Raw genomic sequence first — 17,551 nt, 5'->3', positions numbered from 1 at the left:
GGGGGAGGGGGGTATACAGAAGATATCCCTATTTGGTAAAATACCAAGTCCACATTATGGCAAGAACAGCTCAAATAAGCAAAGACAAATGACAGTCCATCATTACTTTCAGACATGGTCAGTCAATACGGAAAATGTCAAGAACTTTAAGGCACACTTAACCAGCATGCCTACCACAGCATTCTGCAGCGATACACCATCCGATCTGGTTTGGGCTTACTGGGACTATCATTTGTTTTTCAACAGAACAATGAGCCAACACACCTCCAGGCTGAGTAAGGGCTATTTTACCAAGAAGGAGAGTGATGGAGTGCTGCATCAGATGACCTGGACTCCACAATCACCCAACCTCAATCAAATTGAGATGGTTTGGGATGAGTCGGACCGCAGAGTGAAGGAAAAGTAGCCAACAAGTGCTCAGCATATGTGGGAACTCCTTCAAGTCTGTTGTGTTTTTTTGGTTACTACATGATTCCATATGTGTTATTTCATCGTTTTGTTGTCTTCAGTATTATTCTACAATGTAGAAAATAGTAAAAATAAAGAAAAACCCTTGAATGAGTAGGTGTTCAAAAATGTTGGACCGATAGTGTGTGTGGGAACTCCTTCAAGACTGTTGGAAAAGCATTCCAGGTGTATCTGGTTGAGAGAATGCCAAGAGTGTGCAAAGCTGTCATCAAGGCAAAGGGTGACTACTTTGAAGAATCTCAAATTTAAAATATATTTTGATTTGTTTAACACTTTTTTTGTTACTACATGATTCCATATGTGTTATTTCATAGTTGTGATGTCTTCACTATTCTACAATGTAGAAAATAGTAAAAAATAAAGAAAAACCCTTGAATGAGAAGACATGTCCATACTTTTGACTGGTACTGTATATACACACACTGAGTATACCAGACATTAGGAACAACCCCATTAGGGATGATAGCTTTCACCTGGATTCACCTGGTCAGTCTATGAAATTGAAAGAGCATGTGTTCTTAATGTTTTGTATACTCAGTATATATACATGTACAGTCGTGGCCAAAAGTTTTGAGAGTGACACAAATATACATTTTCACAAAGTCTGCTGCCTCAGTTTGTATGATGGCAATTTGCATATACTCCAGAATGTTATGAAGAGTGATCAGATGAATTGCAATTAATTGAGAAGTCCCTCTTTGCAATGCAAATTAACTGAATCCCCCAAAAACATTTCCACTGCATTTCAGCCCTGCCACAAAAGGACCAGCTGACATCATGTCAGTGATTCTCTCGTTAACACAAGTGTGAGTGTTGATGAGGACAAGACTGGAGATCACTCTGTCATGCTGATTGAGTTCAAATAACAGACTGGAAGCTTCAAAAGGAGGGTGGTGCTTGGAATCATTGTTCTTCCTCTGTCAACCATGGTTACCTGCAAGGAAACATGTGCCGTCATCATTGCTTTGCACAAAAAGGGCTTCACAGGCAAGAATATTGCTGCCAGTAAGATTGCACCTAAATCAACCATTTATCGGATCATCAAGAACTTCAAGGAGAGTGGTTAAATTGTTGTGAAGAAGGCTTCAGGGCGCCCAAGAAAGTCCAGCAAGCGCCAGGACCATCTTCTAAAGTTGATTCAGCTGCGGGATCGGGGCACCACCAGTACAGAGCTTGCTCAGGAATGGCAGCAGGCAGGTGTGAGTGTATCTGCACGCACAGTGAGGCGAAGACTTTTGGAGGATGGCCTGGTGTCAAGAAGGGCAGCAAAGAAGCCACTTCTCTCCAGGAAAAACATCAGGGACAGACTGATATTCTGCAAAAGGTACAGGGATTGGACTGCTGAGGACTGGGGTAAAGTCATTTTCTCTGATGAATCCCCTTTCCGATTGTTTGGGGCATCCGGAAAAAAGCTTGTCCGGAGAAGACAAGGTGAGCGCTACCATCAGTCCTGTGTCATGCCAACAGTAAAGCATCCTGAGACCATTCATGTGTGGGGTTGCTTCACAGTCAAGGGAGTGGGCTCACTCTCAATTTTGCCTAAGAACACAGCCATGAATAAAGAATGGTACCAACACATCCTCCGGTAGCAACTTCTCCCAACCATCCAGGAACAATTTGGTGACAAACAATGCTTTTTTCCAGCATGATGGAGCACCTTGCCATAAACCAAAAGTGATAACTAAGTGGCTCGGGGAACAAAACATCGATCTTTTGGGTCCATGACCAGGAAACTCCCCAGACCTTAATCCCATTGAGAACTTGTGGTCAATCCTCAAGAGGCGGGTGGACAAACAAAACCCCACAAATTCTGACAAAACTCCATTGATTATGCTCGGGGATTTGATCTTGCAACCTTTCGGTTACTAGTCCAATGCTCTAACCACTAGGCTACCTGCCGCCCCAAATCACATTATTGTGGGAACACCTCCTCTAAGAGTATGAATTTGAACGTTTGAGAAGGTTTGAATCCTAAGAAACCTGCATACACATTCTTTAAAGTACAATAGACCAACATAGTTACTGTAGTAGGTTGAAGCTGTGTGCTGAAAAACCTTGGTAGAGCATTGTTGTGCTTGTGAATTTCCTTTCTTTTTCGGCTTCAGACCAATGCCTACTCCTCACTTAAAACATGTTTTTTCTTTTTAATATATATACACACACATGTATATATACAGTTGAAGTCAGAAGTTTACGTACAGTTTAGCAAAATACATTTAAACTCAGTTTTTCACAATTCCTGACATTTAATCCTAGTACAAATTCCCTGTCTTAGGTCAGTTAGGATCACCACTTTATTTTAAGAATGTGAAATGTTACAATAATAGTAGAAAGAATGATTTATTTCATCACATTCCCAGTGGGTCAGAAGTTTACATACACTCAATTATTATTTGGTAGCATTGCCTTTAAATTGTTTAACTTGGGTCAAACATTTCAGGTAGCCTTCCACAAGCTTCCCACAATAAGTTGGGTGAATTTTGGCCAATTCCTCCTGACAGAGCTGGTGTAACTGAGTCAGGTTTGTAGGCCTCCTTGCTCACACATGTTTTTTTCAGTTCTGCCCACAAATCTTCTATGGGATTAATGTCAGGGCTTTGTGATGGCCACTCCAATCCCTTGACCTTGTTGTCCTTTAGCCATTTTGCAACAACTTTGGAAGTATGCTTTGGGTCATTGTCCATTTGGAAGACCAATTTGCGACCAGGCTTTAATTTCCTGACTGATGTCTTGAGATGTTGCTTCAATGTATCCACAACATTTTCCATCCACTCGATGCCATCTATTTTGTGAAGTGCACCAGTCCCTCCTGCAGCAAAGCACCCCCACAACATGATGCAGCCACCCCCGTGCTTCACGGTTGGGATGGTGTTCTTCGGCTTGCAATCCTCCCCCCCTCTTCCTCCAAACATAACGATGGTCATTATGGCCAAACAGTTCTATTTTTGTTTCATCAGACCAGACAACGTTTATCCAAAAAGTACGATCTTTGTCCCCATGTGCAGTTGCAAACCGTAGTCTGGCTTTTATATGGCTGTTTTGGAGCAGTGGCTTCTTCCTTGCTGAGCGGACTTTCACGTTATGTCAATATAGTACTCGTTTTATTGTGGATATAGATACTTTTGTACCTGTTTCCTCCAGCATCTTCACAAGGTCCTTTGCTGTTGTTCTGGGATTGATTTGCACTTTTTGCACCAAAGTACGTTCATCTCTAGGATACAGAACGTGTCTCCTTCCAGAGCGGTATGACGGCTGCGTTGTCCCATGGTGTTTCTACTTGTGTACTATTGATTGTACAGATGAACGTGGTACCTTCAGGCGTTTGGAAATTGCTCCCAAGGATGAACCAGACTTACGGAGGTTTACAATTTTTTTTCTGAGGTCTTGGCTGATTTCTTTTGATTTTCCCATGATGTCAAGCAAATAGGCAATGAGTTTGAAGGTAGGCCTTGAAATACATCCACATGTACACCTCCAATTGACTCAAATGATGTCAATTAGCCTATCAGAAGCTTCTAAAGCCATGACATCATTTTCTGGAATTTTCCCAGCTGTTTAAAGGCACAGTCAACTTAGTGTATGTAAACTTCTGACTCACTGGAATTGTGATACAGTGAATTATAAGTGAAATAATCTGTCTGTAAAAAATTGTTGGAAAAATTACTTGTGTCATCCACAAAGTACATGTCCTAGCCGACTTGCCAAAACTATAGTTTATTAACAAGAAATTTGTGGAGTGGTTGAAAAACCAGTTTTAATGACTCCAACATAAGTGTATGTAAACTTCTGATTTCAACTGTATATATATATATATATATATATATATATATATATATATATATATATATTAACAATCACTAAAGTCATGCAAGACAAGCAGCTTACAGTCTTTGTCAAACATATCATAATCAACCATATAATGCTCTATACAGATGTGCATCTATATGACTCTACCTCCTCATAGTCGTTTTCGGGTGACAGGAAGTCGTCTACAATGGCGACCCTCTGACCCAGCTGTTCGCTCAGTGCGTCCAGGAACCGGTCTGTATCAGAGGAGCGTGGTGGATGAGAGAACGTGTAGCGCCTCTTATTGAGACGGGCGTGGGAGGGTGGGCTGGCGGGGTAGTCGGGGGGCGAGGGAGGGGGGCTGTCCAGGCTGATGTAGGGGTTGGACTCGGCACTGGTCTGGGAGGTGAGACCAGGGGGGTAGAACTGGACCGGGGCAGGGGGGCTAGGGAGGGGCTCCTGCCAGGCGGAGGGAGGTGGTGGGGGGCCCTTATGGCTACCTGTGGAGAGGAACAATGACATCACTGCTCCTGTAGAGAAGAACATCTACCATTACATTGATCAACTATTCTATTGACCAAGGGTTGTAGATCACGCTAATGCACAATACAAGGTCTATTCATTTCTGCTGTTCTAACTATTTGGTTGTATGTTTTCATACCCAGTAGCTACCTGTGCTTGTGAACATATTCACACTCCACTGACTAACAGAGAGATAGGTGGACTCAACTCAAACTAGAAGACTGCAATTCAGATTTCAACCTGTTTGTAATGATGTTATTTTAACCAGATTTCAACTTGTTTGTAATGACGTTATTGTAACCAGATTTCAACCTGTTTGTATTGATGTTATTTTAACCAGATTTCAACCTGTTTGTAATGATGTAATACTTTTTTTACCCCTTTTTCTCCCCAATTTCGTGGTATCCAAGAGGCGAAGGTCGAGAGCCACGCATCCTCCAAAACACAGCCCAACCAAGCCGCACTGCTTCTTGACACAATGCCCACTTAACCCGGAAGCCAGCCGCACCAATGTGTCAGAGGTACAACTGGCGACCGTGTCAGCGTGCACTGTGCCGACCCGCCACAGAAGTCGCTAGTGCGCGATGGTGACAAGGACTTCCCCTAACCCGGACGACGCTGGGCCAATTGTGCAGCGCCCCATGGGTCTCCCGGTCGTGGGCAGCTGCGACAGAGCCTGGACTCGAACCCAGAATCTCTAGTTGCACAGCTAGCACTGCGATGCTGTGCCTTAGACCACTGCGCCACTCGGGAGACCCTAATGATGTAATTTTAACAAAATTTTCCTGGATGCGTCATGATTAACAACACTTCAAGTAAAGTGTTACCGGTTGGAGTAGCTACCTGTGTTAGCGTGCATGGATGGAGAACCTGCGTGTTCGAGGACCTCCAGCTCTACCAGACTGTCCGCCGGAGGAGGAGCTCGAGCCTTCAGAGACTTGGACCTCTTCCCTGAGTACACGTTCTCCAGCTCAGCATACACCGCAGACAGCTAGACAGAGAGAAGAAATGCCCTTTCATAACGACTCAGATAGAAGACAGAAGATAAGCCCCTAAGGAGGAAACAACCTAGATCAGTGGTCACTAGTCCTAGTTCCCAAGAGCCAATGAGTGTACAGGCTTTGGTTTCAGCCTAACAGTGACACACCTGCTTGAATTAATGAGCCACTCACTGGGTCCTTGAGTAATTGAAGCCAGTGTGTTTTTTAGTGCTGGACTAGAGGAAAAAGCTGCAGACCTGGAATAGTGACCACTGTTTTAGTCATCCTTATTCTAATATATCCCATTTAGCAGACGCTTTTGTCCAAAGCGACTTACAGTAAGTCGGCTGGGGCCACTACTTTTACATATGGGTGGCCCCAGCGGGAATCGAACCCACGACGCTTGGCGTTGCAAGCGCCATGCTCTACCGACTGAGCCACACAGGACCACTTCTCTCAGTCTCACTTGGGTACCCACGTTGGTGAGGTTGTTGGGGGTCTCTGGGAGGGACGTCCCGTCTCCTGACTGTCTCTCTCCTGGAGCCAGCCTCATCCCCATCTCCACTGGATCAGTACGGATCCCTACAGGAAACATACTGCATTAGGTTTCAGGCATTCCAAAAAAGATGTCTTTTTATACCCATTCACTTGACTGGGTAGGTTTAAGCAAAAGCTTCACCTAGTGTCAGAAATATTTATTTGAATGCTACTTCTGACAATACTGATGACGATGGTGATAATAATGATGATGACGATGATATTTCCACTGATAGTAATGATGGTGCTACTTCTACTGGTGATGAAGATGATGATGAAGGACAAAGACAAACGCAAGTACCCATCCCCAGGTGAGTGCCGATGATGAGGTCGTCAGAGCTCCGCCCACGCATGCTGGCCCTGTAGGCGGTTCCTGTCACTCTCATGGAGCTGCTACGGCGATGGGGCTCGGGGGCGGGCTCTGGCTCAGGTGGGGGGGCTGGCGCTAGAATACACACAGTGTGTGTATGTCAGTGTACACACACACACTCACACACACACACTGGCACAATCACAAATTTACGTTGTCTTTCACATCTACACATACACCCACCAAAATCACAAATGTACACGTAGATATCACATTTACTCACATAAGCACACACACAACCACACTTCCCACAACCCACCTGCAGCCTTGTAACCGAGGAAACGTGATATCTTGCTCTGGCAGTGCTCCTGCTCTTCGTAGGTCAGAAGCTGGTAGACAAACCGCCAGATCACCTGCTTGGCTGGCGTGTCCAACACCGGGAACACGTCCACAATCAGAGTGTCAACATTCCTGTCGCCACGGAGGAGGGGGCGGGGTTAGGGTACACTGGCTGTCTAATCATTGGTCACGCTAATACAGTGGTCTTACAGAACTTTGCATAAAGAAAAAATGATGGTAACTTACTTTAGACAGTGTAATTGTAGGGCTGAGGTTTCTGTACCATGTTCTCTCAAACCAGTAGATTATCTCTTCATTCACACTCAATCTCTCTTTCATTCTCTCAACATATTTAGTTTCTTTCTCTGATTTCTCTCACTTTCTCACACTCTCCCTCCCCCTCTACCTCACTTCCCACCCTCGACCCTCTGCCTCCCTTCCTATCCTTCCCTCCCTCCCCCATAACTTCCCTTCCCTATCCTTCCCTCCCTCGACCCTCTGCCTCCCTTCCTATCCTTCCCTCCCTCCCCCATAACTTCCCTTCCTATCCTTCCCTCCCTCGACCCTCGACCCTCTGCCTCCCGTCCTATCCTTCCCTCCCTCCCCCATAACTTCCCTTCCTATCCTTCCCTCCCTCGACCCTCTGCCTCCCTTCCTATCCTTCCCACCCTCCCCCTTTACCTCCCTTCCTATCCTTCCCTCCCTCCCCCTCAACTTCCCTTCCTATCCTTCCCTCCCTACCCCTCTACCTCCCTTCCTATCCTTCCCAACCTCCCCCTCTACCTCCCTTCCTATCCTTCCCTCCCTCCCCCTCTACCTCCCTCCCTTCCTATCCTTCCCTCACTCCCCCTCCACCTCCCTTCCTATCCCTCCCTCCCTCCCCCTCACCGATGCTGGAAGAAGCTCTCCAGGGCCTTGCAGATGGTGTATCTCTCCTGGATGGTGAGCAGGTGCTCCAGCTGCTGTCCGAAGGTGCGCCCCTGGACCCTGATAGAGGGAGGCAGGATCTCAGCCACCCACTGCAGGGAGTTGAGCACTGGGGAGCGGGGCACGCCTCCACCCGGGGACGCCCTACCTGGCCCTCCTGGCTGCTCTGGCTCGGCTAGCGTGAAGGTGGGGGGGCCTTCCTCTACGACCAGGGTGGGCATGGCACCGCTGCCCTGTAGCATGGAGACGACCTTCTCATGGGAACAACTCCTTCAGACACATATAGAGATACAGAGATAGTGTCAATATACTACAGACTCTCGACCATGATCACCACTACGCTCTTAGAAAAAAAGATGCTATCTAGAACCTAAAATGGTTCTTCGGCTGTCCCCTTAGGAGAACCATTTGAAGAACCCGTTTTGGTTCCAGGTAGAACCCTTTTGAGTTCCATGTAGAACTCTTTAAACAGAGGGTTCTATATTGAACCCAAAAGAGTTCTACATAGAACCAAAAAGGGGGTTCTCCTATGGGGACAGCCAAATAACCTTTTTGGAACTATTTTTTCTAAGAGTGTACTATACATCCCTATAGAGTGGCATGGACACCACATTCTAATGGAAACAACTAAAAAGCCCAGAACCAAAACCTTATATTGAAGTCTCTATACTACAGTATCTAAGGCTCTGATCCCTACCACAAACTACCACTGCAGAGGAAACTACTCCGCTGTTTATCCACACTCTAAGTAATTAACAAATGAATTCAATACAACACAGCTGTCAGGTAATGTTTTTCCATTCATCTATTTAAAAAACAAACAAGTTGTATTAATCCATCTCTACAACAGTGTGAGATATGAACACTGGTTTCAAAATCCAAATCCACACAAAGCATACAGTTAGCTACATGAGGTCAAAACAGAGCACTAGTCTGAATTAAATACAACAAGGGGAGGTTGGCTTGACAACATACAAACAAACGTATATGAACCAGTAAATCATATGTTTCTATATAAAACCATTAAGCCTAATTTAGAATGCTGTCTAACCGCATGTCAAGTCCATTGAGGAACAGGATGCGGTCTCCAGGTTTGAGCCCCGCCTTATCTGCTGGACTCCCTGGAGAGAGCGAGAGTGAGAGAGAGAGAGAGAGAGAGAGAGAGAGAGAGAGAGAGAGAGAGAGAGAGAGAGAGAGAGAGAGAGAGAAAGAGAGAGCAAGAGAGAGATACATAATATAGACTCCAGAGTCTGTGCTCACAGATGGACCAGAAAGCCTCAGCTCATAGCTGGTGTGAACCCTGTGGCAACACAATGTCTCCACAGCAATATGACATACGGGTTCTCAAATACTATGCCTTGATTGGCACCAGTCTGTGCATTTGACACTTGCCCACATGATGTGTTGTGTGTGTATGTATCCATGTGTCTAAGCAACCTACCCGGGATGACTGAGTCGATCCAGACAGGTGCATGGCCCCTGAGGGTGAATCCAAAACTTAGGTTCCCTTTGCAGACTCTCACCGTCCTGCAGTACAGATAGAAACACAACACACATGAATGGATATGGCCTTGGTAAAGTGGTTCCCTAACCCTTGGTAAAGTGGTTCACTAACCCTAACCCTTGGTAAAGTGGTTCACTAACCCTAACCCTTGGTAAAGTGGTTCACTAACCCTAACCCTTGGTAAAGTGGTTCACTAACCCTAACCCTTGGTAAAGTGGTTCACTAACCCTAACCCTTGGTAAAGTGGTTCACTAACCCTAACCCTTGATAAGGTGGCTCACGCTTTAGGGAAGAGACTGGTGAAATGACATGGAAACAGAACATGTGAAAGTGATTGAAAAAGGACAGCTGTAGCTATGTGTCATTGTGTCCCCCAACCTGCACCCCCACCCTGCCTCAATATATGGCTTGTTACCATAGAAACTCCTCTGGGTAATACTTGGGATTAGTACGTCATCTAAAAACGACGTTGAATTGTCTCATTTAAAACCTATTAGAGTCTATGGAGGGTCTGCAGTAAACACTCTCCATTTCAGGTGTAAACAAATAAAAACATGCAGTTGGAAAGTAATAATGAGGTTACAACTACTCTACCTGCTGTACTGAAATACATATATCACTTCAGTGATTGGATTCATATACGAGGAACACTTTCAGAGACTATGTCCCAAATGGCAGCATATTCCCTATTTATTGCACTACTTTTGACCAGGGTCCATATGGCTATAATCAAAAGTAGTCCACTATATAGGGAATAGGGTACCATTTGGTACACATTCAGAGTCTTGTACACTAGTTACTTTACGCCACAGCCAGGGTGAACAGCCCACCCTGCATTCACTTAAACATAGACACTCCATCCCCGAGGGATAATGTTGCTTCATTACTTGTTTGGAGAAGTTAGGCCCACAGAAAAAGATGGGCATTCCTTACTTCCTCTTTGCACTTCCGTGGAATTATTTGGATGATTTATTTATTTAGTCTGTTTGTTTCTCTCTCTAAGTATTTATAGTCTACTCTAGAGCATTAATATTCAGTGTTAGAGCAGGAAGCCAGCATCAAGGCACTTTCTATTCTTAAAAGAGTGACACTACCTTGAACTTTCAGGTATGCACCCTTACGGGAAAAAGCACATCAATTTCACGTGAACACGTGAAGTGTTCCAAAAACACGTTTTCATGTGATGACATGTGAGAACATGTAAAGCAACATGTGATAACACAAATCTACTCATGAAATAATGGTTTTTTTTCTGTAAGGGCAGGTACAGTCAAAACAAGGCTTCGAATAGACAATGATGTGTCTATTTGAACACACTCCTACACACAGCCCATGCTAGTATAGTAATCCCTGTCAAAAGTGATACATTTAGCTGTAAATGTTAGCTAATTAAGTAATTGACTGGACTGGAGAGGAGAATTATCTGAAGCAGGGCAGTTCCATTAATGGCTAGAAAAGACATGCCAATAGAATATCATTTATGTGATGTATTTCTTCAAACACATTGAATCAATGTACAGTACCAGTACATAGGCTGCAACATTATAACACAGAGACTCTGTCTGGGCCACTTCTACAGATGACTAACTGATTCCTTCTATAATACCTGATCCAACATATCAATCATCAGCCAGCGAAGGCTTATCATCATAGTCAACTAAGACTCTGTACTATCATTGGCTAAGGCTAGGGTGGTCAACTAAAACTCTGTACTATCATTGGCTAAGGCTAGGGTGGTCAACTAAAACTCTGTACTATCATTGGCCGACTGGTCAATTAGAGCCTAATTCACACTAAAGGACAACACCAAGCCAAGGCGAGCTGTTACTGCACTGGCCTGGTTACGCATCCACCATCGTTTCTGGAACCATGCAATATGGTTCGGTACGGATCTGAAGTGTGAATCAGGTTAAAGACTCTTACCTGCGAAGGGCTGCAGCGTTTCCAGCGTGCCCTGCGGTGAGTGAGGTGGTCTTCCTGAGGCCACGGATGGGGGGCATCACGCCCTCCTCGGCATGCGTTCGGGGGACAGAGCTGGCCCGGGTGGACACCAGCAGGCGCTCCGGGTGGTCCTCGCTGCGGCTTCGGCGCAGGCGGTTGCGGCTGGGGTCGCTGAAGCTCCGCCCTTTGAGCCGGCCCATCAGGCTCTGGGACACAACGTCATCGAAGCGCTCCCGGTGCTTTTTGGGGATGAAGATTCTGGCAAACATGGAATAATAACATGAAACACTATTCTGTTATAGGCAATGGTCAGACCCACAGTCAGAGACAGCGAGGCTGCTAGAGACTTAGAAAAACCAGCACTGTTTCAGAGGAGAGAGAGAGAGAGATCGAAGGAGAGAGAAAGAGAGAGAGAGAGCGAAGGAGAGAGAGAGAGAGAGAGAGAGAGAGAGAGAAGGAGCGGTCCTTTCTTTTCTTTGGAATCCTGTTAGCTGTCAGTGGCTCCTCCCCCTAGGGTCCAGTCCACTCTAAAGCTAGATATTTGGGGCACCACAGGCTACCAACCAGGAACCCTGCGGTGGTTCAGTAGGTGCTCCTTGGAGAACACAACAGACTATAACAGGGTGGTGAACACAGACTCAAGAGACAGACACAGAGGGTTTCAATCCAAATCCTCCAAAAGCCAGTAAACACCATCCAGTACAGCAAGCCTTGATAGAACACAGATAGCATCCAGGTTGAGAAAAGGCGTCTCAGTTGATGGTGAAAAGCTTATAAATCCCATATAACGTTCTTTACAAACACATTTAGTCCAATCAGCATAAAGGAGACAGAAACAGTTAGGCTATCAGATGAGATGAGTTCTGTACGCAGTTTGGTATCCATATAACTGATGTGAAATCATCAGCAGCAGCAACTCTCTATCCATAGAATCCCCTGGGAGAGAGTTGAGCGAGGTGAGACAGCAGATAGGGGAAGAGAGGAGGTAGGTCAACAGTAGCTCTACTGAGTGATTGTCTGTTGGTGGAGATGAGGATAGTGCAGACGCTTCCCTGAGTCTCTCTCACTAGCAGCTCCAGGTGTGAGCGCCCTGAAGAAGTGACAGCAGCACACAGCTACTGTACGGGAATGAGAGCAGACACAATCCCTCTGTATACCACCACTAGAGAGAAAACTCCCCCTCTCTCCTTCTCTCTATATTGCTATTTCCCACTCCATCCCTGCTCTCTCTCTTCCTCCCTCTCTCACACGCATGCATGCATGCACGCACGCACGCACGCACGCACGCACACACACACACTTTCTCTTCCCCTCTCTCTGTCTCTCTCTCTCTTTCGTAAGTATTGAATTGTTTCTATCAAATTGAGCTACAATACATTCGCAGAGGAAAAACTACACAGCTGTCAAACTTCAAACACAACTGTATAAAGTTCCCTCTATAGCACACATCCCACTGTTGAGAATAGAGTGATTCAACCAAGCAGAGGAAAGATTTGTCTTTGTTTCCAAGTTACAATACAGTTTACATAATATGCTAATTATACAGTAGATGGTCTTCGAACACAGTAATGAAGACGCAAAGATGTAGTACGACCAGTCCTTGTAAACCTATGTGAGTTTGTTTTAGAAGAGGAAAACTGTTGTAGTCCAAACATTGCCAATGTGGGTGCAGGAATAAAGCACAGGAGCAGCATACACTATCTTTTGCACTGGAATAGACATTTTGGGATATGCCTTGATCACCTACACACTATCCTTAAAGAATCAGCTGCCATAGTGGTTAGAGCGTCGGGCCAGTAACCGAAAGGTTGCTGGATCGAATCCCTGAGCTAACAAGGTAAAAATCTGTCGTTCTGCCCCTGAGCAAGGCAGTTAACCCACTGTTCCCCGGGCACCGAAGATGTGGATGTCGATTAAGGCAGCCCCCCACACCTTTCTGATTTAGAAGGGTTGGGTTAAATGCGGAAGACACAATTCAGTTGAATGCATTCAGTTGTACAAATGACTAGGTATCCCATCCCCCTTTCCCATGTATTTCGAATAGCTTGTATTCAGTTTTCTTGATTGCTGAGACAATGAGTTGACACTGTCTGATAAGCATTAGAGCAGGTCAATTATAGAAGGAGAAGTTGGCACCTACTGTATCACACCATTAGACTAGTGGATTATAATAGTCAGATAGACAATACATACACTATAATTACATGCTTCCCAGCCAGACAGCCAGCCAGCTAGTCCTGACCTCGCCACCTTGTCTCCTACGCACACCCTGCCATGCAGCCGCCAGCCAACAACTCCCTCTTGACCTCTCCACATTGTTGTTTGTGTGTGTGTGTCAGAGTGATTAACCAGCGAAGGGGCAGACGAGGGCGCTACAGCAGAATGTTATCCTTTGTGGAGAGCTCTCCAGTCACCTAAAGAGCAAAGCAATAGTGGAGCAAAACAGACATTTAGCATACATGGAATGCAGCCTGATTAGGATAATTGGAAATGTATAACATAATAGCAGATTCTGTGACTGGGAGATGTACGGCTGGTTGAGGACAGGTGTGTGTGTGTGTGTTTGTATGTTTGTGTGTGTTTGTGTGCCCCAAACGGCTCCTTAAGTATCAACACATTTAGATCCACAATATGTATGTAACACAATCAACACCAAAACTGACCGTGTCATAGTCCTCCATACCTTCCACCCTGGAGAATACAGTAGGCTGGATGAGGGGTGAGATTGCTAAACATTCTTTTAAAAATGGGCCCTATTTGTAGTGTTCTCCATAGTCGATAAAATCAAAACAATGGGCAGGTTGGTGGTTTTTAATTGAGGCTGTTGTACATTTTCATATTTATCCACAGTATGGAGTCATCAGTCACTGTCCCTGGTTGCACCAGCAACACAGGTACAGACCACTCTCTACTGCCTCCCAGAGGAACAACCTGGCACTGCAGCAGGAGAACTGAAATATGAAAAGAGGCTGAACACTTGACGACCTTGTACCTAGCCGGGGGGGATTCCGGTGGGGTGCCCCCACCCAGGCAGTGGCAGTGCTGGCAACACTAGCTGCAGTAACCCATGGTGAGGGGGTCACACTCGGACATTCAGAGAGGGGGTATATTATTGTGGCCCTGGTGGCACAAAATCAAAGACTACATGGAGATGCTTGGGAATATGGTCAATACGGGGGACCGTGTTGTGGGTGTTTCAGGGAAAAGGTGTACATTTGACCTCCATCATATAGGACGTGACAAAGGTTAATAAAATCTCTCAATTTCTTCCCAATTTTATTTATTTTTTTGCAGTCTTGCAGGCATTCTCATACAGTTGCAACTGTATATGCATTCGTAAATCAAGACCTTTCTTGAGTTGGGCTCTGAGATGGTGCAACTGTTGAGAATCTGAGTCTATGGTTGTTGTGGGGGAAAGGGTTGAGTGTGTATGAGTATGTGGGTGTATGTGCGTATCCCACAGCTGTTGCGAAGGAGTAAAAGATGTTAGGGACAATATAGGATGATTCACAATAATTGTTTGCTAATATAATAATTGCTTGCAATAATGTCATTTTGGTAATGGCGAGAATGGTGAGAGGTAAAATCCTTTGCATAAATTGCCTACATTACTACAAATATTAATAGCTAATTATGGAAAATAAGAAACAGGATTTTAAAAATATATATACAGTTGAAGTCAGAAGTTTACATACACCTTAGACAAATACATTTAACTGACATTTCCTGACATTTAATCCTAGTAAAAATTCCCTGTCTTAGGTCAGTTAGGATCACCACCTTTTTTTAAGAATGTGAAATGTCAGAATAATAGTAGAGAGAATTATTTTTTTCAGTTTTTTTTTTCTTTCATTTACATTTACATTTAAGTCATTTAGCAGACGCTCTTATCCAGAGTGACTTACAAATTGGTGCATTCACCTTATAATATCCAGTGGAACAACCACTTACAATAGTGCATCTAAATCTTTTAAGGGGTGGTTAGAAGGATTACTTTATCCTATCCCAGGTATTCCTTAAAGAGGTGGGGTTTCAGGTGTCTCCGGAAGGTGGTGATTGACTCCGCTGTCCTGGCGTCGTGAGGGAGCTTGTTCCACCATTGGGGTGCCAGAGCAGCGAACAGTTTTGACTGGGCTGAGCGGGAACTGTGCTTCCTCAGAGGTAGGGAGGCGAGCAGGCCAGAGGTGGATGAGCGCAGTGCCCTTGTTTGGGTGTAGGGCCTGATCAGAGCCTGAAGGTACGGAGGTGCTGTTCCCCTCACAGCTCCGTAGGCAAGCACCATGGTCTTGTAGCGGATGCGAGCTTCGACTGGAAGCCAGTGGAGAGAGCGGAGGAGCGGGGTGACGTGAGAGAACTTGGGAAGGTTGAACACCAGACGGGCTGCGGCGTTCTGGATGAGTTGTAGGGGTTTAATGGCACAGGCAGGGAGCCCAGCCAACAACGAGTTGCAGTAATCCAGACGGGAGATGACAAGTGCCTGGATTAGGACCTGCGCCGCTTCTTGTGTGAGGCAGGGTCGTACTCTGCGAATGTTGTAGAGCATGAACCTACAGGATCGGGTCACCGCCTTGATGTTAGTGGAGAACGACAGGGTGTTGTCCAGGGTCACGCCGAGGCTCTTAGCACTCTGGGAGGAGGACACAAGGGAGTTGTCAACCGTGATGGCGAGATCATGGAACGGGCAGTCCTTCCCCGGGAGGAAGAGCAGCTCCGTCTTGCCGAGGTTCAGCTTGAGGTGGTGATCCGTCATCCACACTGATATGTCTGCCAGACATGCAGAGATGCGATTCGCCACCTGGTTGTCAGAAGGGGGAAAGGAGAAGATGAATTGTGTGTCATCTGCATAGCAATGATATGAGAGACCATGTGAAGATATGACAGAGCCAAGTGACTTGGTGTATAGCGAGAATAGGAGTGGGCCTAGAACAGAGCCCTGGGGGACACCAGTGGTGAGAGCACGTGGTGCGGAGACAGATTCTCGCCACGCCACCTGGTAGGAGCGACCTGTCAGGTAGGATGCAATCCAAGCGTGGGCCGCGCCGGAGATGCCCAGCTCGGAGAGGGTGGAGAGGAGGATCTGATGGTTCACGGTATCAAAGGCAGCAGATAGGTCTAGAAGGATGAGAGCAGAGGAGAGAGAGTTAGCTTTAGCAGTGCGGAGAGCCTCCGTGACACAGAGAAGAGCAGTCTCAGTTGAATGCCCAGTCTTGAAACCTGACTGATTAGGATCAAGAAGGTCATTCTGAGAGAGATAGCAAGAGAGCTGGCCAAGGACGGCACGTTCAAGAGTTTTGGAGAGAAAGGAGAGAAGGGATACTGGTCTGTAGTTGTTGACATCGGAGGGATCGAGTGTAGGTTTTTTCAGAAGGGGTGCAACTCTCGCTCTCTTGAAGACGGAAGGGACGTAGCCAGCGGTCAAGGATGAGTTGATGAGCGAGGTGAGAAGGTCTCCGGAAATGGTCTGGAGAAGAGAGGAGGGGATAGGGTCAAGTGGGCAGGTTGTTGGGCGGCCGGCCGTCACAAGACGCGAGATTTCATCTGGAGAGAGAGGGGAGAAAGAGGTCAAAGCACAGGGTAGGGCAGTGTGAGCAGGACCAGCGGTGTTGTTTGACTTAGCAAACGAGGATCGGATGTCGTCAACCTTCTTTTCAAAATGGTTGACGAAGTCATCCGCAGAGAGGGAGGAAGGGGGAGGAGGATTCAGCAGGGAGGAGAAGGTAGCAAAGAGCTTCCTAGGGTTAGAGGAAGATGCTTGGAGTTTAGAGTGGTAGAAAGTGGCTTTAGCAGCAGAGACAGAAGAGGAAAATGTAGAGAGGAGGGAGTGAAAGGATGCCAGGTCCGCAGGGAGGCGAGTTTTCCTCCATTTCCGCTCGGCTGCCCGGAGCCCTGTTCTGTGAGCTCGCAGTGAGTTGTCGAGCCACGGAGCAGGAGGGGAGGACCGAGCCGGCCTGGAGGATAGGGGACAGAGGAAATCAAAGGATGCAGAGTGGGAGGAGAGGATGGTTGAGGATGCAGATTCAGGAGATAGGTTGGAGAAGGTTTGAGCAGAGGGAAGAGATGATAGGATGGAAGAGGAGAGAGTAACGGGAGAGAGAGAGCGAAGGTTGGGACGGCGCAATACCATCCGAGTAGGGGCAGAGTGAGAAGTGTTGGATGAGAGCGAGAGGGAAAAGGATACAAGGTAGTGGTCGGAGACTTGGAGGGGAGTTGCAATGAGATTAGTGGAAGAACAGCATC

At 46.2% G+C, this 17,551-nt stretch overlaps 1 protein-coding gene across 2 annotated transcripts in view; it reads right to left on the bottom strand.

The window, feature by feature from the left end:
• Window positions 1-17,551, bottom strand: part of LOC106606651 (delphilin) — a 50,738-nt gene that overhangs the window by 13,611 nt on the left and 19,576 nt on the right. For both annotated transcript variants that reach the window (XM_082976397.1, XM_082976396.1), the window contains exons 3-11: window positions 11,297-11,572; window positions 9,311-9,396; window positions 8,921-8,990; window positions 7,831-8,139; window positions 6,923-7,074; window positions 6,595-6,738; window positions 6,235-6,338; window positions 5,620-5,767; window positions 4,423-4,754 (exon numbers count right to left, since the gene is read on the bottom strand). In XM_082976397.1, coding sequence (XP_082832523.1) covers window positions 4,423-4,754; window positions 5,620-5,767; window positions 6,235-6,338; window positions 6,595-6,738; window positions 6,923-7,074; window positions 7,831-8,139; window positions 8,921-8,990; window positions 9,311-9,396; window positions 11,297-11,572 — 1,621 coding nt within the window. The remainder of the gene's footprint in view (window positions 1-4,422; window positions 4,755-5,619; window positions 5,768-6,234; window positions 6,339-6,594; window positions 6,739-6,922; window positions 7,075-7,830; window positions 8,140-8,920; window positions 8,991-9,310; window positions 9,397-11,296; window positions 11,573-17,551) is intronic.

The sequence above is a fragment of the Salmo salar genome, chromosome 06, assembly GCF_965601325.2.
Source record: "Salmo salar chromosome 06, fSalSal1, whole genome shotgun sequence".
Classification (NCBI taxonomy): domain Eukaryota; kingdom Metazoa; phylum Chordata; class Actinopteri; order Salmoniformes; family Salmonidae; genus Salmo; species Salmo salar.
This window is presented reverse-complemented; position numbering and strand designations above follow the sequence as displayed.